The sequence below is a fragment of the Chelonia mydas genome, chromosome 1, assembly GCF_015237465.2.
Source record: "Chelonia mydas isolate rCheMyd1 chromosome 1, rCheMyd1.pri.v2, whole genome shotgun sequence".
Taxonomy (NCBI): domain Eukaryota; kingdom Metazoa; phylum Chordata; order Testudines; family Cheloniidae; genus Chelonia; species Chelonia mydas.
Window position 1 is genome coordinate 36,831,938 of NC_057849.1, and position 27,273 is coordinate 36,859,210.

Genomic DNA, 27,273 nt, shown 5'->3' on the forward strand with positions numbered 1-27,273 from the left:
TACTGCCCTGCCCCTCCTCAAGCATCCTCATGCCCTGAGTAGTGGGATGTCAGCCCTTTTCAGCAGCTGAAGAGGGGACTCATTCTTCCAGTCCATGAGCCAACTCCTCAGCTAGTGTAAATCAGCACTGACTGCAATGGAGCACTGCCAGTTCACACCAGGTGCAGATCTGTCCTCTTATCAGCAGCTTCAGGTGATGGCAAGGTAATCCTCACTTAGCTCATACCTGGAGCTGCAGCTCCATAAGCACAGGAATATATTTAAGGAGCAGCGTTCAAAACACAGCACGCTCGTTCCCTTGGGCAGGTGAAAAGTTACATTCCCAGGCAATGATAGAAATGTCAAATATCTGCTCAATAGGGCAGAAGAAGTTCCCATCCCATGATTAGCAAATGAGTGTCTCTGAGCTGCAGTGTGAGAGTTGAGTATCTCATGAATACTTGATTTCCCCCTTGAAAAGCCATTCAGCGATTCAGGTATCCTGTAGGAATTCCAGTGCTGTATGAATGTGGAACTCCTTTCAGATTCAATAAAGAACCAAACATTACCTTGAGACTTGGCAGTGCCGTTGGAAAACTACAGCACTCACATGTCTGATCTGCGGAATTGTGCAGAGACCGAATCTTTGTCACCTACTCTGCTACCTCTTCTACAATTCATGCAGATGAAACACCATTTGTAGCAGAAGCATTGTACATAATTTCCTTAAATGTAGTATGGATGTCTATAATGATTATCTACCATTCTCGTGTATTATGTTAAGTATGTTCTGTTCCACATGTTCTATTCCATAGAATCATAGAATATCAGGGTTGGAAGGTCATCTTGTCCAACCCCCTGTTCAAAGCAGGACCAATCTCCAACTAAATCATCCAAGCCAGGGCTTTGTCAAGCCTGACCTTAAAAACTTCTAAGGAAGGAGATTCCACCACCTCCCTAGGTAACGCATTCCAGTGTTTCACCACCCTCCTAGTGAAAAAGTTTTTCCTAATATCCAACCTAAACCTCCCCCACTGCAACTTGAGACCATTACTCCTCGTTCTGTCATCTGCTACCACTGAGAACCGTCTAGATCCATCCTCTTTGGAACCTCCTTTCAGGTAGTTGAAAGCAGCTATCAAATCCCCCCTCATTCTTCTCTTCTGCAGACTAAACAATCCCAGTTCCCTCAGCCTCTCCTCATAAGTCATGTGTTCCAGTCCCCTAATCATTTTGTTGCCCTCCGCTGGACGTTTTCCAATTTTTCCACATCCTTGTAGTGTGAGGCCCAAAACTGGATACAGTACTCCAGATGAGGCCTCACCAATGTCGAATAGAGGGGAACGATCACGTCCCTTGATCTGCTGGCAATGCCCCTACTTATACATCCCAAAATGCCATTAGCCTTCTTGGCAACAACGGCACACTGTTGACTCATATCCATCTTCTTGTCCACTGTAACCCTTAGGTCCTTTTATGCAGAACTGCTGCCGAGCCATTCAGTCCCTAGTCTGTAGCGGTGCATGGGATTCTTCCATTCAAAGTGCAGGACTCTGCACTTGTCCTTGTTGAACCTCATCAGATTTCTTTTAGCCCAATCCTCTAATTTGTCTAGGGCCCTCTGTATCCTATCCCTACCCTCCAGCATATCTACCTCTCCTCCCAGTTTAGTGTCATCTGCAAACTTGCTGAGGGTGCAATCCACACCATCCTCCAGATCATTAATGAAGATATTGAACAAAACCAGCCACAGGACCAACCCTTGGGGCACTCCATTTGATACCGGCTGCCAACTAGACATGGAGCCATTGATCACTACCTGTTGAGCCCGACAATTGAGCCAGCTTTCTATCCACCTTATAGTCCATTCATCCAGCCCATACTTCTTTAACTTACTGGCAAGAATACTGTGGGAGACCGTGTCAAAAGCTTTGCTAAAGTCAAGGAATAACATGTCCACTGCTTTCCTCTCATCCACAGAGCCAGTTATCTCATCATAAAAGGCAATTAGATTAGTCAGGCATGACTTGCCCTTGGTGAATCCATGCTGACTGTTCCTGATCACTTTCCTCTCCTCTAAGTGCTTCAGAATTGATTCCTTGAGGATCTGATCCATGATTTTTCCAGGGACTGAGGTGAGGCTGACTGGCCTGTAGTTCCCAGGATCCTCCTCCTTCCCTTTTTTAAAGATGGGCACTACATTAGCCTTTTTCCCGTCGTCCGGGACCTCCCCCGATGGCCATGAGTTTTTGAAAGATAATGGCCAATAGCTCTGCAATCACATCCGCCAACTCCTTTAGCACTCTCGGATGCAGCGCATCCGGCCCCATGGACTTGTGCTGGTCCAGCTTTTCTAAATAGTCCCGAACTACTACTTTCTTCACAGAGGGCTGGTCACCTCCTCCCCATGCTGTGCTGCCCAGTGCAGCAGTCTGGGAGCTGACCTTGTTCATCATTCTACAGATAACATGGTGACTGCGCTTGGATAGTAAATTGTCAGGTGTTATAGGAAAAAAAACCCTAAGATAGAATGGCAGTAAGTGTGTAAAGCAATGTGAAGAAATGCAGCCTACTCTACTTGGGGGAATATAATTTGATACTACTAAAAATGTAATCACCTGTATAAAATTGACATCTAGCAGAGTCATGCTGTGACATTTTTAGTCAGGCATGCAATTAAATCCTTGCATGCAAACAGGCATTCTCCATGCAGACTGACCTTACATATAAAGTGCGTGCAAAGTCACACTGTGCGGAGGATGCCATTTTGCAGAATTAATTTTTTTTCTTCAAAATAGCATCTTCCATGTATGTTCAGAGGCCATATGGATTTAACCCCCGGGCACAGCCAGTCCTGGGGCATGCAATGTGTGCCTTGCATGCACAATGGCATGCCATTGATATCTGATGTCCATTTGGGTCAGATCAGAAGTTCTGGTAATTGTTTGTGTCTTTAAAAGAAGGCGGGTTTGAATTATCCATAGGCAAATTGAAATGGCAGATGATGTATTATCTGCATGCTTGAATGTGACAGTTGCCATTCTATGCCTGCTTTGAACTGCCAGGAATTAATTCCAGGACACTTCAACTCACTGCTTTTTAGAATCAAAAAAGATTGTGGAAAATTAACTTCCTTCTTATTAAATTACCTGCAGCAAGCCCTGCAGCAGAAAAACATGCGCAGGACCTCTGGCAATAAAAGAAAGCAGGATTTTGAAGTAACCTGGCTAATATAAATAAACATAAATGTGCGCGTTAATTTATAAAGAATAATACTGAGCACTTACATGGCATCTTTCAACCAAGGACCTCACCTTGCTTTACAGCTGGAAATTAATTCAATGAGTACCAGTTGCATTTTACAGAGGGGGAAGTTTCATAGATTCATAGATATTTAGGTCAGAAGGGATCATTTTGATCATCTAGTCTGACCTCCTGCACAACGCAGGCCACAGAATTTCACCCACCACTCCTGCAAAAAACCTCACGCCTATGTCTGAGCTATTGAAGTCCTCAAATCGTGGTTTAAAGACTTCAAGGAGCAGAGAATCCTCCAGCAAGTGACCCGTGCCCCATGCTACAGAGGAAGGCGAAAAACCTCCAGGGCCTCTGCCAATCTGCCCTGGAGGAAAATTCCTTCCCGACCCCAAATATGGTGATCAGCTAAACCCTGAGCATATGGGCAAGATTCATCAGCCAGATACTACAGAAAATTCTTTCCTGGGTAACTCGGATCCCACCCCATCTAATATCCCATCACAGCCCATTGGGCCTATTTAACATGAATATTTAATACCAAAACCATGTTATCCCATCATACCATCTCCTCCATAAACTTATCGAGTTTAATCTTAAAGCCAGATAGATCTTTTGCCCACACTGCTTCCCTTGGAAGGCTATTCCAAAACTTCACTCCTCTGATAGTTAGAAACCTTCGTCTAATTTCTAGTCTAAATTTCCTGGTGGCCAGTTTATATCCATTTGTTCTTGTGCCCACATTGGTACTGAGCCTAAATAATTCCTCTCCCTCTCCGGTATTTATCCCTCTGATATATTTATAGAGAGCAATCATATCTCCCCTCAACCTTCTTTTAGTTAGGCTAAACAAGCCAAGCTCCTTGAGTCTCCTTTCATAAGACAAGTTTTCCATTCCTCGGATCATCTTAGTAGCCCTTCTCTGTACCTGTTCCAGTTTGAATTCATCCTTCTTAAACATGGGAGACCAGAACTGCACACAGTATTCCAGGTGAGGTCTCACCAGTGCCTTGTATAAGGGTACTAAAACCTCCTTATCCCTACTGGAAATATCTCGCCTGATGCATCCCAAGACCGCATTAGCTTTTTTCGTGGCCATATCACATTGGCGGCTCATAGTCATCCTATGATCAATCAATACTCCAATTACTTCCTCCATTACTTTTAATTGATGCGTCCCAGGCTTATAACTAAATTTCTTGTTATTAATCCCTAAATGCATGACCTTACACTTCTCACTATTAAATTTCATCCTATTACTACTACTTCAGTTTACAAGGTCATCCAGATCCTCCTGTAGGATATCCCTGTCCTTCTCTAAATTGACAATACCTCCCAGCTTTGTATCATCCGCAAACTTTATTAGTGCACTCCCACTTTTTGTGCCAAGGTCAGTAATAAAAAGATTAAATAAGATTGGTCCCAAAACTGATCCTTGAGGAACTCCACTGGTAACCTCCCTCCAGCCTAACAGTTCACCTTTCAGTAGGACCCGTTGTAGTCTCCCCTTTAACCAATTCCTTATCCACCTTTCAATTTGCCTGTTGATCCTCATCTTATCCAATTTAACTAATAATTCCCCATGTGGCACAGTATCAAATGCCTTACTAAAATCTAGGTAAATTAGATCCACTGCGTTTCCTTTGTCTAAAAAATCTGTTACTTTCTCAAAGAAGGAGATCAGGTTGGTTTGGCACGATCTACCTTTTGTAAAACCATGTTGTATTTTGTCCCATTTACCATTGACTTCAATGTCCTTAACTACCTTTTCCTTCAAAATTTTTTCCAAGACCTTGCATACTACAGATGTCAAACTAACAGGCCTATAGTTGGAGGGCAGAGGGCAAAGTGACCTATGGTCTATGGGTTAATTTGTCCATAATGTACAGGGAGTCACTGGTAGAATCAGGACTAAAGCCCAGGATTCCTGACTGCTTTAGCCATGAGAAAAGAAGAGTGATTAGGACTCTCTTCAAGGGCCATCAGTTCCGCTTTATGATCATCTGGAAAAGTCATTGTTAAGGCAGGTAGAACTCTTATCTCCTATCTTGCTTACTGTAACCACCTCCTCTCTGGATTTCCCAAAGCTCATGTTACCCCTGCCCATCTATACAAAATACAAATGATGATTTTTCTTGACCATCATTCTGGTCATGTCCTCTCCCCCCTTAATCCCCCTCAAAAAAACAACAAAGTTGAATCCCTCCCTTGAGTAACATCTAAAATTTAGATTATAAGATCCTTCAGATAGGGACCATGTCTTTCTATGATTTCTGTTCATCATATTCTTGGAGTGCTAATAAATAATAATCTAATTATCTCTTTGTCTCTCTCATCCACTCTTGTTGCCACACCTATCTCCTGTAGTCTATATGCCTGGAACTTGCTGCCTGAACTGATTCACCCTCTCCTCCTTCAAGGATCAAAGAATATAAGCCATACTTACAGGATAGGGGACTGTATCCTGGGAAGCAGTGACTCTGAAAAAGTCTATAGTCATGGTTGATAATGATTTGAACATGAGCTCCCAGTGTGATACTCTGGCTAAAAGGGCTAATGTTGTCCTGGGATGCATACACAGGAGAATCTCAAGTAGTAGTAAAGAGGTTTTTACCTCTGTATTTGGCACTGGTGCGACCACTGCTGGAATACTGTGTCCAGTTCTGGTGTCCACAATTCAAGAAGGATGTTGCTAAATTGGAGAGGGTTCAGAGAGGAACCACAAGAATGATTAAAGGACTAGAAAACCTGCCTTACAATGCTAGACCAAAGAGCTCAATCGATTTAGCTTAACAAAGAGAAGTTAAGGGGTGACTTGATTACAGTCTATAGGTGTCTACATGGAGAACAAATCTATGTTAATGGTCTCTTCAAGCTGACAGAGACAGGTATAACATGATCCACACTAGGGGTGTGCACAAGGGGGGACAAGCAGGGGCGCGCACACACACACCCCAATAATCATTGAGGGCACTCCTCTGGCCCCAGGGATGTGGGGGAGGGAAGAGCGAGCTCCTGCCAAGGCGGGGGTGAGGAGGGGGGCAGAGTAAGTTCCTCCTGGGGCAGGGATGTTGCCCTGGGTTTGAGAGGTGTGTATACCCCAGAATGTGATCAAGCTAATTGCAACCATATCATGTGCATTCAGTCACCTTGAATTAATGAAATAGAACACCACATAGTTAAGGGTTAATTTGAAGAGAGGCTTTCAGAAGCAAGGTCAAAATTAGCTACAGTTTCTGTTAATCAGAATGGGAGGAGGGGACAGACAAGTAAACAATTGAGACTGAAAACCTTGGTGGCTGGAAAACCTTGAATCTAGACACCTCTAATATTAAGTTTATTGAAAGTTAGGAAAGTGATAATCCAGTAGAGGTCATTATGACCTATGTGGTTTGTAGAAGTTAGTTATAAAAGATTAGCTAATACAGTGTACTTTGGAACCACAGTGTACTCTGAAGAAGCCATCTTGAGAGATGTTTTTCCTGACACCTTTTTTCCCCAGTGGATGAGCAACTGGCCACTGTGAACCGGCTGTTAATTATTCGATACCATTCCAGATGTTAAGTAAATATCTAGGTAAATAGGTGTTCTAAACCTATTGCTTATGTCTGTATGTGCTTAAATCTAATAAATTGCAGTGTTAGACAAGAGCACGCTTACTTGCATTTAATCCTTGATCAGACAGAATTGCTGAGTTGCTGTTCATTTATTCCTGACACTGCCTGGAGTGAAATAGTTAAGTTACCATTGTTGGGGGTTCTGAAAACTCCGGGTAACTGGGGGGAGGGGTGCAGAATGTGCCCCTTCAAAAGGGGGTCAAATTTAAATTCCTGTGCATGCCCCTGAATTAGACAAATTCAGACTGGAAATGAGGCATAAATTTATGACAGTGAGGGTAATTAACAATTTACCAAAGGTCATGGTGGATTCTTCTTCACTGATCATTTTTAAATCAAAATTTAATGTTTTCCTAAAAGATATGAGCTAGGAATTATTTTGGGAAAATTCGATGGCCTGTGTTTAAACAGCAGGTCAGCCTAGATGATTGCAAAGGTCCCTTATGGCCTTGGAGTCTACTAATCTATAAGTTCCTTCTCAAAACACATTTTCCTCTCATAGGGCTCCAAAATCTATTCTTTCCATTTTAGAATGGGTGTTTGGGTGCATACACTTGAGAATGTGTTGAGAAGCAGTGGTGCTGCAGCTGTGCTGGTCTCAGGATATTAGAGAGACAAGGCGGGTGAGGCAATAGCTTTATTGGGCCAGCTTCGGTTGATGAAAGAGACGCTTTCAGGTGTAAGCTCAAAAGCTTGTCTCTTTCACCAACAAAACTTGGTCCAAGAAAAGATATTTTTTGTATGGCAAATAATGTAACACACCACTTCCAAGGTGCACGCAGCAACATTTTTATCAGCCACATTATCTTAGCCCTTGTCCTCTTTTTCCCTTCTATGGCTAATGCTTGTGTGTACAATTATATATCTTGTAATCGTGCTGAGATATATATTTTGTTCTCTTGTCAGTAAAGTGCCATGCTTATTTATTGCACTACAAAAATAGCCATAACAAGGTAGCCGTTGTATTCTTTGTTTCAGCACCTTGGACAGCTCTCTGCCTTATTGCTGCAAGATGAGAGCAGCAGTACCATCTCTAACAGGTAGGAAATCTGTGTGCAGGTGGAACAATCACATTTCTAAATATTTGTTTCACTGTTGTATGCGAAAAGGAATATTTTATAGCTACATATTATGTTCGAATCTATGGTAGCTAATACGTCTGCCTTAGACTGGTTGCTTTTTGGATTGTTTGTTTAGTGTCTCATGAAGAAGTCAGCCATGTCAAATTAGATTATTTTCTGATGTTGCAGAAAATGACTGTCAATTAGCTAAATGCTTGTCCAAACAATCAAGAAAACTGCAGTCCTTGATCATCCTATTAGAATATTCAGTGCTCTGGTTTAACCCATTCAGTGCCGCTTTCCCTTCATATACTTCCCTAGCCTCAAATATTCCCCTCTCTCACTCTCTTGCTAACTGAGTTGGTGGGATCTGGGACCTTTTAAGAAGCTGAGTGGGTTACCCTTGCTATTTGCTACAATGACACCTGCAATAGCATCCTTTGTTTGTGAGAGCAAAGCAAACTGCTCTCATCCTTTCTAAGCTGCCTAGAAGGAATAATCAAACATCTCCTTTTATGCTTACTACCTACTTCTGAACACAGTGAGTACTGTAATGGCTGTAATCAGCTTACACTGAGGTGGTCTGGCAATATTTATGGGGAGAGTGTTCTCCAAGAATAATGAGTCATTTTCCCACCCCTGTTACATAAGAATGGTCATACTTGGTCAGCGCAATGGGCAATCTAGCCCAGTGTTCTGTCTTTCCACAGTGGCCAAGGGCACCTGCTTCAGAGGGAATGACCAGAACAGGCAATCATCAAGTTATCCATCCACTCTTGTCTACTCCCAGCTTCTGGCAGGAAGAGGCTAGGAACACCCAGAGTATGGGGTTGCATCCCTGACCATCTTGGCTAATAGCCATTGATAGACCTATCCTCCATGAACTTATCTAATTCTTTTTTGAACCCCGTTATAGTTTTGGCCTTCACAACATCCCCTAGGAAAGAGTTCCACAGGTTAACTGTGTGTTGTGTGAAGAAGTACTTCCTTTTGTTTGTTTTAAACCTGCTGCCTACTAATTTCATTGTGTGGTCCCTGGTTCTTGTGTTATGTGAAGGAGTAAATAACACTTCCTTATTCACTTTCTCTACATTCATTATTTTATAGTCTTCTATCATATCCCGCCCCCCTCCAGACACATTTCCTAATTTACTTATGATGTTGGCTTCTCTGAAGCATTTAGTGCTGGTAGAAAAAGAAACCCATAAAACATTTTCAATCCACACCACCATTCAATGTGCAGTGAGAACTATTCATCACAATATCATGATGGTTATTCATAGTAATCATCTCCCTACAAGATATTTTTTCACCAGCGTACTACTTGCTGTGGTTTGTTTGTCCTTGGGAAATTTCTTACTCCTACAATGCTTCCCTAAATTATCTTTTCTTTGTTCAATGCAAGAAGAAAATACTAGGAAATCAATATATCTAGTAGTTTTCCAGCTCTACAATGCCATCTATCATGTCAATGGACCATTTATTAACAATTACTACAGTGCTATTTTAAGTTCTTACCATGGCAAGAAATTTATTGGAACTGGTATCCAAGAGTTATTTGAGATTAATGTTTTAATATGGATGCTTAGTAATGAAGGTAGAACTGCAAAGTATCTCATAATATATAATTAAGTGCACAATATATTAGAAATCAGGTAAGATTTTTTTTTAATGAAGATAATTAACCTTTGGAACAATTTACCTCGGACTGTGGTGGATTACCCATCACTTGAAGTCTTTCACTCCAGATTGGATATCTTTCTAAGAGATATGCTGTAGCTCAACCAGAAGTTGTGGACATGATGCAAGAATGACTGGGTGAAAGTGTGTGGAATGTGTTATGCAAAAGGTCAAACTAGATGATGATGATCATGGTCCTTTCTGGCCTTAAGAGCTAAGAATCTACTCCCACTATAAATAGTGATACACCTTCCACCAGAAGCCATCACAAAGACTCTGAAGTTGAACATATTTTATTCAGCATCTAAACATGTACCAAACAATTCAAACTGAATGAGAATTTGCTTCCATGACATAAGCCAAGATCTGAAATTCAAGAAGGATTCAGGGCAGCAGGAGTAGGTTCATTCATTAAAATATTAATGAATTTAGCTTAATGAACACAGGGTATAAGAGTTCCTATAGTTAAATCCTTCTATTCAACACTGCATTAAGCAACAAGTCTAATACTACATTCTAGCCCAAACTACCTCCTTCATTTGATGTATGCATAGACTTCCACTGAAAATAAAGCAATACCACAAAAAGACAAATGCAGAGATCCACAGCTGGTGTAAAATAGTGTAGCTCCACTGAAGTTAGCTCAGGATCTGGCCAATTGTTCATAGAGATGAAGCTTTCCCATCACTCTTGAAAGGCTTAGATTATTCATACTGAGTTATGCAGCCATCAGCAAAACTACAAGTCAGATATTTTAAAAATGATGTCACTACTCTGAAAGCAGTAAATAAGGACACAAAACTTAATTTAAATTGTATAAATACTTCAGCAAAGAGTAATTCATCCTAGATATTTATTACTCAGTCTGTTTCCATAGCTTAGGTTGAAAAGTTGGGTCACTCCTGCTGATTAGTTAGAATTGTTTGCCTAGGCTGGTTTGTTTCTGAAGTACAGTGAAATGCCAGTGTCACATAGTGAGTCTGAAGGAATGTACAGATTCCAACAGTCATCCAATGGGAAGCACTCCAGGAGTACATAGCTCTAGGCACAACTTTGTAGACTAGAAAACCCCTTTTAAGGAAGTGAGAAAGTTACTGAATATCTAGGTCAATGATGAGTGCTATGATACAGTTGAATTTCAAGCTATATGCCATCTGGGCTGCACTCCTTCTGTACCTCATTATAAGTTGGCAGGGCTAGCAGTACAGTGATGTGAATGGGATGTGGTAGTTCAAAGGGGTGGATCACATACTTCTCTTGGCTGATGTGCTGATTTCCTCCTCTCAAGGCAGAAAGTTACAGAGCTGTTGACTGCTTTACAAAGGCAAGGGATATAAAACAAAATGAAAATGGGCATTTTGGACCAAGATTACAATCTTCTTAAGCTCATGCTCAGCCCATGTGTTCACCAAAATAGGAGCTTAAATTAAAAGTGGCCCAGATCTTTCAGTCTCAGGTTCGTCTCCTACCTGTATCTATCACCGGGGGCTTGTAATCGTTACATAAAAGTCAAACCAATAAAGGTACAACAGAATTCATTAAAGGGGATGGCAAGAACTCCCAGGATAAACCAGATAAACAGATAATGATCAGGCAAATTACAAAATAAGGCAAGCTGTACCAATAAGGGAACTGTGGATACAACCAAGTGATGGTTACTATACCATTTCTGGCAGCTTGATTCACTGATGTCTTCTCCTTAGGGTAGCACAGCACAGCAAGACTGCTGGATCCCTCAGATGGAACCAGGGAACCCGGAACAGGATCGGATGAGTGCTTCTAAACCCTCCCACTCCCTATCCTGCGTCATTGTGCGTGTGGTGAGTAAATCCTATACCGGTGGGTCAGGTGTGTGTAGGTAAATATGACAGGTAACCCTTGTGGGGTGAATGGCCTACCCTCAATTACTGAGTTTGTCTCCACCAGACACTACCACTCAGATGGGCAGCCCCGATCTGATTTGAACACTGCCTTATATAGACTTTTGGTCACTAGGCAGATTAGGTAATTGACAGCTACTGTTATTTCCCGCCAAAACAGAAAAAGCGCCAAACTACAGCTAGGAGGGGACAAGAAGAGCTTACAAGATGGACACCCAGTTGCCCTTTAGAGGAATGTTCTGGGTATGTGGAGAAACGTGTACAAAGTTAAATGATCTTTGCGCCTGAGCTTCTTGTATACGAAGCTCATATAGCAAAAGTACTAACTGCGTAAGAGAAAATATAATAGCAACCACAGCTAAAATTTCGATCTGCACTAAACTATCACTCTTCTTCTTCATCCTAATCCTTAAAAATGAAGAACTATTGAGAACCTATTCTGTATGAAGGGCCAGCTGATGTAAAATTGGTGTACCCCCCGCCATTCATTTCCAAGGCATGCTGATTTATACCAGCCAAAGATCTGATTCATGGCGAGTAGAAAGGAGAGTCTTGTAGCAAGTTACTGGCCACAAAAAACTGTTCCTGCTTTAAAAATAGAAGCTGAACCTTTAAACTGTGAAGTCAGAGTTGATTGGCTTGCACATCTGTATTTTATGGCCTTGGGAAGAATGCCAAATGGTTTTTCAGTCCAGACTATTAAGTTGCTAATCTATGAGCAAGCCCTGTGCACAGAGGACAGACCATCTCAGCTGTATGAGTGAAGAATGATTTAATGCCCCTTGCCATATAATCCAAAAGAGTCAGCATTTGTCAGACTTCTGATCTTACTTAACTCCTGGCCCCAGTAAAAACAATCGATTGAATCAGCAAACAACTTTGCAAAGCAAAGAATGTTCCAATGCCTTTAAGGCATTTACAAACAGACCTGTATAAATAGAACCATGCTTGCATTGTTTTGTACCACAGTAGTTTAATGGTCCAGATCCTGAAAGGTATTTAGGTACCTAGCTCCCATGGGCTTTAATGGGCATTAGGCGTCTAAATCCTTTTGGGGAGCTGGACCAAGATAGTCAACATTGTCTTGGTATGGTCCAGAAAGAAACGATATACCTAAACTGCAGTGATATCTTGATATGTCCAGTGGAAGTGGTCAGAAAGTTGGGGGTCAGATGGAATTGTGTGTGAAATATTTTGCCAACCCCCCCCCCCCCCCCCCATTCACACACACACAATATTTTCCTAAGCTTTCCATGGTAAAATTTAATGAAACTTTGAAAACTTAAAAATTTTGGCCAAAAATCAAAGTTTCTATTTGGAAATACTGTCACAGTGCCTCATGGGAGCTAAAGACTACATGCTTCATGGCCTTTTTCTTCTCTATAGGCGAGGCTCCCTGGTTGGACTATATTTCCCATGATGCATCATGGTTTCCTTTTCTTGGAGCAGGGAAGCAGTTCATCATGGGAGTCACTGACCATGTTGCATCACAGGAAATGTAGTCTGGCTGCAGGGGTTCAGCCCATAGAAGAGAATGGAGATATGAGACAACTGAACTACAGCTCCCATGAAGCACTGTGGCACCATATTCAAAGCCGAATGTTTCCGTTTTCAGGCATTGAGTGTTTCAAAGAAAAACTGAAATTTGTCATAGAAAGCAGACACTTTTTGCAAAAAAATTAATTTAGTCAAAAAAAACAATTTTTCATTGAATATTTTTGATGGAAATTTTTTGACCACTCCTATTGTCCAGTTTCATAGCCTTTGGGAAAACATAATTGAAAAAGTAAGCTAAAATTTTCAAATATGGATGCCTAACGATTGGCCATATTTAGGCACCCAAATCAGTCAACTGATTTTCAAAATCACTGAACACCCTGTGCTCCAGAGTACTTCAGCTGAAGTGATGAGTGCTCAATACTTCTTAAAATTGAGCCCTGAGACCAAAACTTTGAAACCTGGATGTCTACAATTAGACATCTAGGGTCTGATCCAAAGCCTGCTGAAGCTAATAGAAAGACACTCATTGAATCAATGAGCTTTGGATCAGGCTAATTGATCCATATTTAGGCACCTATATAAAAGTGGCCTGATTTTCCAAAGTAAATTCCCATTGACATTGGCAGCTGCAGATGTTCTGCACCTCTCAGAAAAATCTAGCCACATCTATTTAGGTGCCTAAATTTGGATGCTGTCATTAATATAAAGGGAAGGGTAACCACCTTTCTGTATACAGTGCTATAAAATCCCTCCTGGCCAGAGGCAACATCCTGTTACCTGTAAAGGGTTAAGAAGCTCAGCTAACCTGGCTGTTTTATGTGAATTTTCCCTGTGTTAAGAGGGAGGTTTATTCCTGTTTTCTGTAACTTTAAGATTTTGCCCAGAGGGGGATCCTCTGTGTTTTGAATCTGAATACCCTGTAAAGTATTTTCCATCCTGATTTTACAGAGGTGATTCTTTTACCTTTTCTCTAATTAAAATTCTTCTTTTAAGAACCTGATAGATTTTTCATTGTTCTTAAGATCCAAGGGTTTGGGTCTGTGTTCACCTGTACAAATTGGTGAGGATTATTATCAAGCCTTCCTCAGGAAAGGGGGTGTAGGGCTTGGGGGGATATTTTGGGGAAAGACTTCTCCAAGTGGGCTCTTTCCCTGTTCTTTGTTTAAAGCGCTTGGTGGTGGCAGCATACTGTTCAAGACCAAGGCAAAGTTTGTACCTTGGGGAAGTTTTTAACCTAAACTGGAAAGAATAAGCTTAGGGGGTCTTTCATGCGGGTCCCCACATCTGTACCCTAGAGTTCAGAGTGGGGAAGGAACCCTGACATGGTGGCAGAGCGGTGGGATCATTTTGAACCAGAGATCATTTTGAACCAAAAGCACACACCCGAAGAGGTATTTTTAAGCTGACGGCAGCTAGAGGGTTTTCTGTCTATTTGCCTGGAGACAGAGGTGTTAGTTTTTTTACAAAGGGATTTTTCTTTTTTGAGCTGGAGTTTTCTCTACCTAAAGGCAGGGTAGTTAACCTCCTGCAGGGAAATACACACGTTTGTTTGTTTTTTCCCCCTAACTCTCAGGTATAGCTAGAGTTAAGCACAAGAAAGCAGGAAAATGACTACCAGTGAAGCAGCTAATAAACTAGAGCTGGCCAGATTCGAAGCTGAAGAGAAACAAAAAGAGCATGATAGAAAGATGGCTTTAAGGTGCTTGGAGGTGGAGGCAGAAAAAGCCAGGGTGGAGGCAGAGGAAGCTGCCCACAAGAGAGCTGTGGAGGCAGAGGAAGCTGCCCACAAGAGAACTATGGAGGAGAGGGAAAAAGAGAGGAAGCATGCACTGGAGATGGAGAAGGCAAGGGCTCAGCAGAATACGCCAACCAATCCTAGCAATTCTTCTCCAGGTACCGCTTCCCATCCCAGAAAGTTCCCCACCTACAAGGCAGGCGATGATACCGAGGCCTTCTTAGAAAACTTTGAAAGGGCCTGCCTTGGGTACAGCATCTCTACAGACCAATACATGGTAGAGCTGAGGCCGCAGCTCAGTGGACCCTTAGCTGAGGTGACGGCTGAAATGCCTAAGAAACACATGAACAGTTACGAACTTTTAAAAACCCAGGCAAGAGTCAGAATGGGGATAACACCCGAGCATTCCCGTCGGTGGTTCAAAGCCCTAAGGTGGAAACCAGACGTGTCATTTACTCGACATGCCTACCACATTGTGAAACATTGGGGTGCCTGGATATCAGGAGCAAGTGTTAAATCTCCAGAAGAGTTGCCCTTCCTAATGCAAATGGAGCAGTTCTTAGAGGGTGTTCCTGAGGAAATAGAAAGGTACATCCTAGATGGGAAGCCCAAAACTGTAATCAAGGCACGGGAGATTGGAGCCAAATGAGTGCAGGTGGCAGAAAAGAAAAAAACCTAGTAGCAGTTGGAGCGAATATCAGAAGGGGTAACCTGAAACAAAATCCTATCACCGGGGGCAACCCAAGGCCCCACCTACATCCCAAGGAAAACCCCAGACACCTTATCGTCCCACCACACCATTCTCCAGCAACCCACCTCGCCCCAGTGACCAGTCAACTGGGCGATGTTTTAAATGTAATGAGCTGGGGCATGTGAAGGCCAACTGCCCCAAGAACCCGAACAGATTACAGTTCATTGCACCGGGGTCACACCAAAGGTCCTCAGGCGCAGATGCCTCCCAGATACCCTTAGAGCGAAGGGAAACTGTGAGTGTGGGTGGGAAGAAGGTTACAGTGTGGAGAGAGACTGGAGCACAGGTGTCAGCTATCCATCAGTCCTTAGTGGACCGCAACTTAATCAATCCAGAGGCCCAAGTGATGATTCAACCCTTCAAGTCCAACTCTTTCGATTTGCCTACAGCCAAGCTGCCTGTCCAGTACAAGGGCTGGTCAGGAATGTGGACTTTTGCAGTCTATGATGATTATCCCATTCCCATGCTGCTGGGGGAAGACTTGGCCAACCAGGTAAAGCTGTCCAAGAGGGTGGGAATGGTCACCCACAGCCAGACTAAGCAAGCTTCCACACCTATCACTGTTCCTGAGCCTTCCACCAGCCCCCCGTCTGTGTTACCAGAGACCCAGATGGAGGCGGTGGAATCGGATCCCCTGCCAACAACTACAACGGCCGTAGTGGAGCCAGTCCCAGAGACCCAGCCAGAGCCAGTCCCCGAACCGAAACTGGTGAAGCAACCAGCACCAGAACCATTGCCAGCACTGAGTCCAGTGCTTGTAACCCCATCCACAGCTCCAACACTAGAGGGCACCACCGAGCCTGCACTGGCAGCAGCAGCAGATGACCCTACACAAGAGGCTCAGCCAGAGCCTGAAATACCCCATAGTGCACCAGCAGAGAGCGGTTCACCATCAACGGAAACAGCCCCATCACCTGCATCGCTTCCAGAGGGACCAAGCCCAGGTCCACAATCCACTGAGGAACTGATGTCTCCAGCATCAAGGGAACAGTTCCAGGCCGAACAGGAAGCAGATGAAAGCCTCCCGAGAGCTTGGACAGAGGCACGGAGCAACCCACTGCCTCTCAGCTCTTCTAATCGATCCCAGTTTGTTGTAGAAAGAGGACTTTCATACAAGGAAACTCTTTCTGGTGGGCACCAGGAAGACTGACATCCTCCGAGACAGTTGGTAGTTCCAACTAAGTACCGGGTCAAGCTCTTGAGCTTAGCCCACGATCATCCTAGTGGCCATGCTGGGGTGAACAGGACCAAAGACCATTTGGGGAGGTCATTCCACTGGGAGAAAATGGGCAAGGATGTTTCTGCCTATGTCCGATCTTGTGAGGTATGCCAAAGAGTGGAAAAACCCCAATACCAGGTCAAAGCCCCTCTCCAGCCACTCCCCATCATTGAGGTTCCGTTTCAGCAAGTAGCTGTGGATATTCTGGGTCCTTTTCCAAAAAAGACACCCAGAGGAAAGCAGTACATACTGACTTTCATGGATTTTGCCACCTGATGGCCAGAAGCAGTAGCTCTAAGCAACACCAGGGCTAAAAGTGTGTGCCAGGCACTAACAGACATTTTTGCCAGGGTAGGTTGGCCCTCCGACATCCTCACAGATGCAGGAACTAATTTCCTGGCAGGAACTATGGAAAACTTTTGGGAAGCTCATGGGGTAAATGACTTGGTTGCCACCCCTTACCACCATCAAACAAATGGCATGGTGGAGAAGTTTAATGGAACTTTGGGGGCTATGATACGTAAATTCGTAAATGAGCACTCCAATGATTGGGACCTAGTGTTGCAGCAGTTGTTCTTTGCCTACAGAGCTGTACCACATCCCAGTTTAGGGTTTTCACCATTTGAACTTGTATATGGCCGCGAGGTTAAGGGGCCATTACAGTTGGTGAAGCAGCAATGGGAGGGGTTTACACCTTCTCCAGGAACTAACATTCTGGACTTTGTAATCAACCAAAAACCACCCTCCGAACCTCTTTAGCCCTTGCTAAAGAAAACCTAAAAGATGCTCAAAAAGAGCAAAAAGCCTGGTATGATAAACATGCCAGAGAGTGGTCCTTCAAAGTAGGGGACCAGGTCATGGTCTTAAAGGTGCTCCAGGCCCATAAAGTGGAAGCATCGTGGGAAGGGCCATTCCCGGTCCAAGAGTGCCTAGGAGCTGTTAATTATCTCATAGCATTCCCAACCTCAAACCAAAAGCCTAAGGTGTACCATATTAATTCTCTAAAGCCCTTTTATTTCAGAGAATTAAAGGTTTGTCAGTTTACAGCCTAGGGAGGAGATGATGCTGAGTGGCCTGAAGGTGTCTACTACGAAGGGAAAAGTGCTGGTGGCGTGGAAGAGGTGAACCTCTCCATGACCCTTGGGCGTATGCAGCGACAGCAGATCAAAGAGCTGTGCACTAGCTACGCGCTGATGTTCTCAGCCACCCCAGGACTGACTGAACGGGCATACCTTTCCATTGACACAGGTAATGCTCACCCAATTAGAGCCCAACCTTACTGGGTGTCTCCTCAAGCTAAAACTGCTATAGAACGGGAGATCCAGGATATGCTACAGATGGGTGTAATCCGCCCCTCTGACAGTGCATGGGCATCTCCAGTGGTTCTAGTTCCCAAACCAGATGGGGAGATACGTTTTTCCGTGGACTACCGTAAGCTAAATGCTGTAACTCGCCCAGACAACTATCCAATGCCACTCACAGATGAGCTATTGGAGAAACTGGGACTGGCCCAGTTCATCTCTACCTTGGACTTAACCAAGGGGTACTGGCAGGTATAGCTAGATGACTCCGCCAAGGAAAGGTCAGCCTTCATCACACATGTCGGGCTGTATGAATTTAATGTGCTCCCTTTCGGGCTGCGGAATGCACCTGCCACCTTCCAAAAACTTGTAGATGGTCTCCTGGCAGGATGGGGAGAATATGCAGTCGCCTACCTTGATGATGCGGCCATATTTTCAGATTCCTGGGCAGAACACCTGGAACATCTACAAAAAGTCTTCGAGCACGTAAGGGAAGCAGGACCAACTGTTAAGGCTAAGAAGTGTCAAATAGGCCTAAACAGAGTGACTTACCTTGGACACCAGGTGGGTCAAGGAACTATCAACCCCCTACAGGCCAAAGTGCATGCTATCCAAAAGTGGCCTGTCCCAAAATCAAAGAAACAGGTCCAATCCTTCTTAGGCTTGGCTGGATATTACAGGCGATTTGTATCTCAATACAGCCAAATCGCCACCCCACTGACAGACCTAACCAAAAAGAAACAGCCAAATGCCGTTCAGTGGGCCGAAGAGTGTCAGAAGGCCTTTAACCAGCTTAAAGCGACACTCATGTCTGACCCTGTACTAAGGGCCCCAGTCTTTGACAAACCGTTCCTAGTAACCACAGATGCGTCCGAGAATGGTGTAGGAGCAGTCTTAATGCAGGAAGGACTGAATGAAGAGTTTCATCCTGTCGTGTTTCTCAGCAAGAAGCTGTCTGAGAGGGAAAGCCACTGGTCAATCAGTGAAAAGGAATGTTACGCCATTGTCTACGTTCTCGAAAAGCTACGCCCATACGTTTGGGGACAGCGTTTCCACCTGCAAACCAACCATGCTGCGCTACAGTGGCTTCATACCGCCAAGGGAAATAACAAAAAACTTATTCGGTGGAGTTTAGCTCTCCACGATTTTGATTTCGACATCCAACACATCTCAGGAGCGTCTAACGAAGTGGCTGATGCACTCTCCCGTGAAAGTTTCCCAGAATCAACTGGTCCAAATCGTCCTTGAGATGTGGGAAATATTGTTAGTCTTTATACACTTGGTAGTATATTTAGAGATGCATGTGTCTTATTAACTCTGTTTTTCCTAGAGCTCCAGGAAGAAATCCCAGCCAGTGTTTCACCCTATCTGTGATTTGGGGGGCGTGTCATAAATATAAAGGGAAGGGTAACCATCTTTCTGTATACAGTGCTATAAAATCCCTCCTGGCCAGAGGCAACATCCTGTTACCTGTAAAGTGTTAAGAAGCTCAAGTAACCTGGCTGGCACCTGATCCAAAGGACCAATAAGGGAACAAGATACTTTCACATCTTGGGGGGGGAAAGGCTTTTGTTTGTGCTCTTTGTTTACGTGTTTGTTCTCTCTTGGGACTGAGAGAGGCCAGACAGAAATCCATCTTCTCCAACCCATCCTAATCCAAGTCTGCAATATTGCAACCAGTATAGGTAAACCAGGCAAGGCGGATTGGTTTATCTTTTGTTTTATGTGAATTTTCCCTATGTTAAGAGGGAGGTTTATTCCTGTTTTCTGTAACTTTAAGGTTTTTCCCAGAGGGGGATCCTCTGTGTTTTGAATCTGAATACCCTGTAAAGTATTTTCCATCCTGATTTTACAGAGGTGATTCTTTTACCTTTTCTTTAATTAAAATTATTTTTTAAGAACCTGATTGATTTTTCATTGTTCTTAGGATCCAAGGGTTTGGGTCTGTGTTCACCTGTACAAATTGGTGAGGATATTATTCTCAAGCCTCCCCAGGGAAGGGGGTGTATAGGGTTTTGGGGAGATATTTTGGGGAGAGATGTCTCCAAGTGGGCTCTTTCCCTGTTCTTTGTTTAAAACGCTTGGTGGTGGCAGCATACCGTTCAAGGCCAAGGCAAAGTTTGTTCCTTGGGAAAGTTTAACCTAAGCTGGTAAAAATAGGCTTAGGGGGTCTTTCATTAGGGTCCCCACATCTGTACCCTAGAGTTCAGAGTGGGGAAGGAACCCTGACAGATGCCCAGTTTGAAATTTTTGGCCTAGATAGAGTTGAAGGAGCTTTCACATAAACATGTCTGAGTTTGTGACTTCAGACTCAAATAAATGGCCTTATCTTTATTTGAATGTTTTCAGATTCATAGAGGATGGCATACTCTCATACACTACATAAATGCATGCACCGTATTCAGTATATAATGCTTCCAATAGCTGCATGCACTGCACCTTTATCTGGAAATGGCTAAACTGTGTTTGTAAAGCAAATTTACAAATTTACAAATTTCCTGAAAGTATTTTTCCATGTCAGGCCAGAAGTTTTAGAAATAATCCATTGGGAAATGAATAGCAGACAGCTTAAGTGACTTGGCAGAACTGATTGTAGATCCGAGTCCTAGTGTTAACCACTAAAACATCCTGCTTTAACTCTGGTCAATTGATAATATTCCATTTGGTCTTTTTTGAACTACTGCATTTTGAAAAAATGACCATTTTCAAAGACAATTCACCTCTGCGCTGAGAATGTGCATGAGGAATTTCATCCAAATTTTTCCAGAAAGTCAGAAATGCCTGAAAAGCGAGGCACTTATAACATATCTATTTACTCATATTGGCTGATGTCCAAAGGTGCTATGCACCTAAAGCTCCCACAGACTTCAGGGAGAGTTGGGTTGCTCTGCAGTTCCAAAACTCTGGCCAAAATAGTTAGCAGCTTCTTCAACAGTGAAGTATCTGTAATTTTTTATCACTGTGTCTTGTGACAAGACCAAATGTGTTAGATGGCTCCGTATCATATGCCACTGAAAGTGTTGCTATGCAGTAGACTAATCAACAGGAAAGATTCTTCCAACCCAAGTGGTGCGCAGTGTGTTTCTTACCACTGAAGTGGCAAGAGTTGGGTGTACAGCTGCAATGTCCTAAGCCCTAAGCTGTGATGCATGAGAGAATCTGAAAATCTATTTTTAAGCCACAGTGTAGATCCGATAATACCGGATGAGAGAGGCACAGGCGGGGTAGAAAGGCCCAGTATGTGAAAGATGAGAATCATATTGAATTATCAGGTATTCACTATATTTAAAAATAGATTTTCCATGTCCTTCCCCAGACTTGGCTGCCTGTTTCAGATGTGCCCTTGGAATGCAAACAAATTGTGTAAATTAGCGGAATCGTGGCAGCTCCTGGTGGCAGATGGGTCAAAACCCAAGGTTGCGGCTTTTGTTGGCACAGGCTAATTTAATGCCATCTCAGCTTTCTCACAAGAAATTTCACATGCCTGAGACCATATCTACACTAGCACTTCTGTTGGTAAAACTTATATCACTCAGGGGTGTGAAAAATCCCTATCCCTGACTGACATAAGTTACACCAACAGAAGCGCTGGTGTGGACAATGCTATGTTGGCAGGAGATGCTCTCCCGCCGACATAGCTACCACTGCTCATTGGGGGCATCACAGCAAAATCAAAATGATCAACACCCCAGCAACCACACCCTTTTAAAGATCCATGGATCCTACTCATGCCTATCACAACATGTGGTGTACCTCACCCAGTGCACGAGATGCCCCAGTAACAACTATGCGGGTGAAACCAGACAATCTCTAGCCTCTCAAATGAACTCACACAGGAAAACAATAAAAGACAAAAACACCCTGTGAGTGAACGCTTTTCACAAAACACTCACTCTATATCTGACTTATCAGTCCTCATCCTCAAAGGAAACATGCACAACACTTTCAAAAGATGAGGCTGGGAGCTTAAATTCACAATTCTGCTAGCCACTAAAAATCATGGATTGAACAGAGACTCTGAATTTATGGCTTATTACAACAATCTGTAACCCACTAACTCCCTCTTTTTGTCCTATGACAGCAGAGGTGTTAACGGGCCTCTCTACCTTGAATGGTCCCTTAGGATTATGTGATAGCTATGCTAAGCTATGTGACAGTTTATGCTAAACCATCTGTTCCACCTGGCATTTTGCTGTGACACACGGAATACCTTTCCCAGACCTGAAGAAGAGTTCTGTGGAGCTCGAAAGCTTGTCTCTCACCAACAGAAGCCGGTTCAATAAAAGATATCACCTTCCCGACCCTGTCTCGCTAATATCCCAGGACCAACACACCTACGACTACACTGCATAGTTTAACAAGCGTCCTGCTAAAGAGAGGATTTCTTTACAGGAGAGGATTTAGTCTATTAATTGCAGAAACAGCTTTGCAATCATCTTTGAAACAGAGGAGGAGGAAAACTATAGAGCAGCGTGGAAAGTACAGACTAAACAGAAAAATGACACTTAATATCCACTTTTTAAACAACAGATAACTGTAGCAGATGGAATAATGCCATGCAGCCTGAGATTTTCAGTGTTGTCCTTTAAAGCACTAACCTGATTCTCAAAACATGCTTACCATCATGCTTCTAAATAAAAGTATAACAAATCATCCTTGGATAACATGCACCTAATCTCCTGACCTTTACTCATTCCTTTAAGTGTCCTAGCCAGGAAGCAAGCCAATGTAAGTACAATGAGATGTATTTAAATGATCCAAACTTCTTAATGCAAGCCTCATTTTATCTAAAATGTTACATCTTTTGAAGCCATTAGGATGGCATGTTTGAATTCTTGGGAAGACTTTAGCTGCTGATTGACAGATGAGAGGGTTGGAAGGGCCTGCCTGGGTCCAAACCCAAGCACTGCTGTGTAACAGTCCCAAAGTTGGCCAAAGTAGATAACTGATGCGTCCTCTACTGCTGGAAGACTCCAAGCAGCATAAAACCAGCCAAGCTACTCTACAGCACTCCCTCGCAGCCTTTTGCATAGGGGAGGTGCTGAGGGCAAGGAGGCACAACTGGAGTGCCTCTGTGCTCTGGTGATCTCTGGCTGCTGCAGTGGAACCTTTCAGACTCTTGAAGTTAGAGCAGCCTTGGGGCTGCTGTAATAATTTATACCAACCCATGCCCCTGCTCCCTCTACCTCATGTGCCAATCACAGTTTGGTGACTAGACTAGATGCCCCCTGCACAGCCTTCTAACCCTATGATTCTATGAAATCAAACAATTAGACCCTAAAGGTGACATCCAAAATCCATCCCTAGAAGATGCAATTATATGGCAATGCCAGCAATAAGGTAAAGGATTTCTTTAAAGTCTAAGTTCACAGAACTGGTAGCATAAATAATGGTCTAGCCATGAAAATTCTCTGGCCATTTTACTGTACTAACTATTGTGATGAACTCATTTGGTATTCATGTAACTCAGTATGAGTTCCACTGGGACTCAGTAGCTATTAACTGGACCTTTATTTGTACTTTTTAACTAAAGGCAATCAAGCCACCAAACTTCCCTGGCTGTTGTCCTGTATTTCTCAAGTAAACACACCATATCCTTCCCTGAAAAGTAATCAGATCAAGGAAAGGATAAAAATTACTACAAAACATGTCTTACATTTTCTTCTTTATTCAGGAGAGTACAATGGTGAGCAAATGAAAAGGTTCCACATTTTTCATCTCAGTAGGTTTGTGCTTCTTTTGTCTCTGTTTATGGAGACAGTAACTGTTGGGGGGACAATCACATGTAACAACTACTGAAGATCTTGCCTTGTACATTTTACAACTGGATTGCCAAAGAATAAAATAATTACATCATCATAGACCCATGTAAAACACACATTATCTCAGGTAACAGGTGTTTTAGAGTAAAAAAAAGCTTACATTCTAGATCTACATGAAGCTAATCACACAATTATACAGTAGATGTCACATACTTCTGCAGACACAAACTTAAATTCATTCACGGAATATGCCACAGTCTTTTATTCCTGATAAGATTTCACCAGAATCCACATGAGGAGCACAGTTATGAGGACAATCATGAAGTTGAGGAAAAGCTCTTGCGTGGATCGGTCCATTTTCAAGAATGATCAGAGGAAGCACGGAGGCTAACAGTTGAAGCAAAGGGAAACCCTCAGGGAATCCTCCAAGAGTGTCCTTGAGATCAGCCTCCAGGTCAGAGTCTCTCCTGGAAAAAAACACACCAACAGAACAGACATATGAAGCTAAGAAGCCTAATAGCTATGTATATTACTATAAGTAAATGTTATTTCTATTGCTGAAAGTTAGTGTGCGCTGCAGAAGTTAAAAAGCAAAGAGTATCTCTACCAGCTTATCACCTTCTTTGATTTCCACCATTTGAGAAAACATGTTCTCAGTGTCACCCCAAAATACATCTATCACATAACAAGCAATCCTTGGAAGTCAGCTTTGACTTGCACAGTTATTTTTTTAAAAACTTCTGCCATATTCTTTTGAAGTGATACTTACTGCAAGCATATTACTATTAAAATTACTAACATTCAAATATTTGTTATTGTATCATTTTAAAATAAGATAGCTAGAAATTTTTCTCTGATATTCAGATCTTAAACTCTACATCTCTCTCTCTTTCTCTCTCTCTCTTCATTCCATACTACTAGTTTTACTTTAATACTGCAAGTATAACTTGGAAGAATCACTAAATTCAGCCTTTCTTTGCAGTGCTTGGAAGAGAAAACAACTTGAAGGATTTTTGTTATGACTAAAAAGTGAGAGGCGCAGTTATACAGTTTTGTTTCTGAAAAACATCACAATTCGTGGGCTAATGCTAGTAGATTAAATAGGTTTTCTCTGAACTCTTCTGACTCACCTGCACTTTCAAGTTGCTACAGTTCTCTTAAATAGTAATGCCTCTTGAGCTATATTCAAAAACTTTTAATCAGCTATTGTTTTTATGTGAGTCACTTTAATCACAGAAAGTCCAGATTTGTGTATGTTTCCCTGGGCACACACAGCAAAGTGATAACATTTGTGATGAGTACCCTGTTGCCTAATCCTATTTGTGTGCTGTGTAATAAATATGAAAACTGTTTTAAAAAACAAAAAGAGAACTAAGCTCTGGGCAAAAAAAGAAATGCAGCAATGCAAACAAACTCTTAAAGGAGAAGCTAGATTAGAAAGTAACATCTATGATGAACACAAGAGCAAGTTCAGTATCATACCATGATGAAGACAGAAGGCTTTAACTGGAAATTGTCTTAGTTTACTAATGAAATATTAAAAGCTCAATATGTGGTAATGCAGTTATGCAAATTCCCATGTCCTCACATTGCTCTATCAGCTTCATATTTTATTTGTACAAAGGAAAAGTAGATCTAAAAAGTAGCCCAGGATTTACCTGAAGAGGATAAATGAAATGGTATTGCAGCTTCTGGAACCCTAGGTCAATCAGATACTATTTCTTCCTCAGCTTCTGCCGATCTCCCAGTGCAGTCTGGATTCCCAGTCTCTGTGTTGGAACTAAAGTAGTCGGAGGGAGGAGAGCAACAAGCGTATTGGCAACAAAAGTGATGACATCACCAACTAAATATTTTAAAAAGGCTATGCTGGGCCTCAGGATTCAATTAGGGCTATTTATGCATTTGGGCATATGGATGGATTTGCATATGACCATTTCATTTCTTCCTCTGATGAGTTGCTTTAATGTCAGAGACATGTACAAACCCTTTGGAACCAAGTGGATTTCACAAATGTTTCTTTTGTGCTTCAAGTTCACCAGTTAGTATCTTCATCCATACTGCAAAAAAAGATGTTTGAAATACTCCATATTCATTTTCAGGATCTGTACAAGACGCTTTCCAGTCTTTAGAAACTGAACAAAGTCCGGGCTACATTGTTTACTTTACAAGTACAGTCACCTGTTGCTGCCTTACATAGTTATTATAGTCTCTACAACGTCTCATGTTCTTATACATTTAGTCTGAGAGAGAGACAGCTAGAGCAAAATATTTTTGCACTTGGATATGCAGTAATTAAATAATATTTACTGGACATAAGAATTTGGGAATAAAATTAAAGTATTTGAAAATCATGGACAGTTGCATTAGCCATGCCCCATTAACTGCCTCTCCTGCACTCTGCCTATTAGCCCATTTCCCCGGGGACTTACTCTAACATTCCAACCCCCTGAGCTACTTGAAAGAGTTGCCAGTAAAAAAAATTGCAATAAAATATATTCTCACCAAATGTGGAATTTCTTCCCCTAAATTACACCGCTCTAAAGTCCAGCCAACTTATATTACCTTAGCTTTGCTCCTTGGCAGCTGTAAAAATGGACACACATCAACAAAAATATTATTAAAATATAAAAAAGCATTTTTCTCAAATAAATTTGAAAGAGAATAGAACAGTATGACATAATACAGAATTAGGGCAAGATTCTACCATCCTCACTCCATTGGGCCAAATTCAGACACCTCAATTACACTGAATACCTTACTCCACAAATATTTCTATTAAGTCAATGCGACCACTACTGAATAAGGAGCTACCCAGCATGAGTCAGTGTATCAGAATCTGGTTCAAGTTCGGAAGGATATTCAAATCGGTCCCTTGCAATTATTTCCAAAAACTACATATTGTGGATTACACAAATTTTTTACAAACTCACATGGCTGTTGTGCATTTAAATTAATAACTTTAATGTTTCACTGACTTTTTGCATTTAATAGCTATTGACTCCCAGTTTGTACTCTATAATTTACTGACATTATTTCAGAACAAGTAATACAGTTCCATCCAAGTCACACAACTAATCACCAGCCCAGCCCATAGGAGAGGATGGGGGATATGAGAGACCCAAACTATAGTTCCCACATGGCACCAGAGGGAAATGCAGTTTAATGTAGACCTGACTCAAAATGACATTTCAGGTCACTTCAACACACTAAAATATTTCGATTAGAGTCAAACCAGCCCAAAACAAAATATTTCATTTTGGTTTTCCCAATAGGGAAACATTGAAATTGAAAATTTTTGGCAAAATTGAAATTTTCCCATGGAAAATTTTTATTTGCCAGAAACTATATTTTCCATCGAAAATCATCATTATGATGGTAAAAGCAACTCTAGCCATCACCCTCATCTCCACATCTTCTATGCCGCACACTATTCCTGAAATTCCTTTCCTGATTTGGCCTGCCATCCTTTCTGCCTCTAGACCTGCTTTAAACCACAGTTCCTCTAAGATCTCTATATCTAGCCCTCTCTTCCT

At 42.3% G+C, this 27,273-nt stretch overlaps 1 protein-coding gene across 1 annotated transcript; it reads right to left on the reverse strand.

Moving 5' to 3' along the window:
- Nucleotides 1-23,628: 23,628 nt before the first annotated feature.
- On the reverse strand, nt 23,629-25,536 carry SLN (sarcolipin). The gene is made up of 2 exons (XM_027822167.3): nt 25,399-25,536; nt 23,629-24,207 (listed from the first exon to the last, which is right to left on the reverse strand). Exon 2 carries the CDS (start codon nt 24,095-24,097, stop codon nt 24,002-24,004), a length of 96 nt encoding a protein of 31 aa, XP_027677968.1. The 5' UTR covers nt 24,098-24,207; nt 25,399-25,536; the 3' UTR covers nt 23,629-24,001.
- Between the last annotated feature and the right edge of the window lie 1,737 nt (nt 25,537-27,273).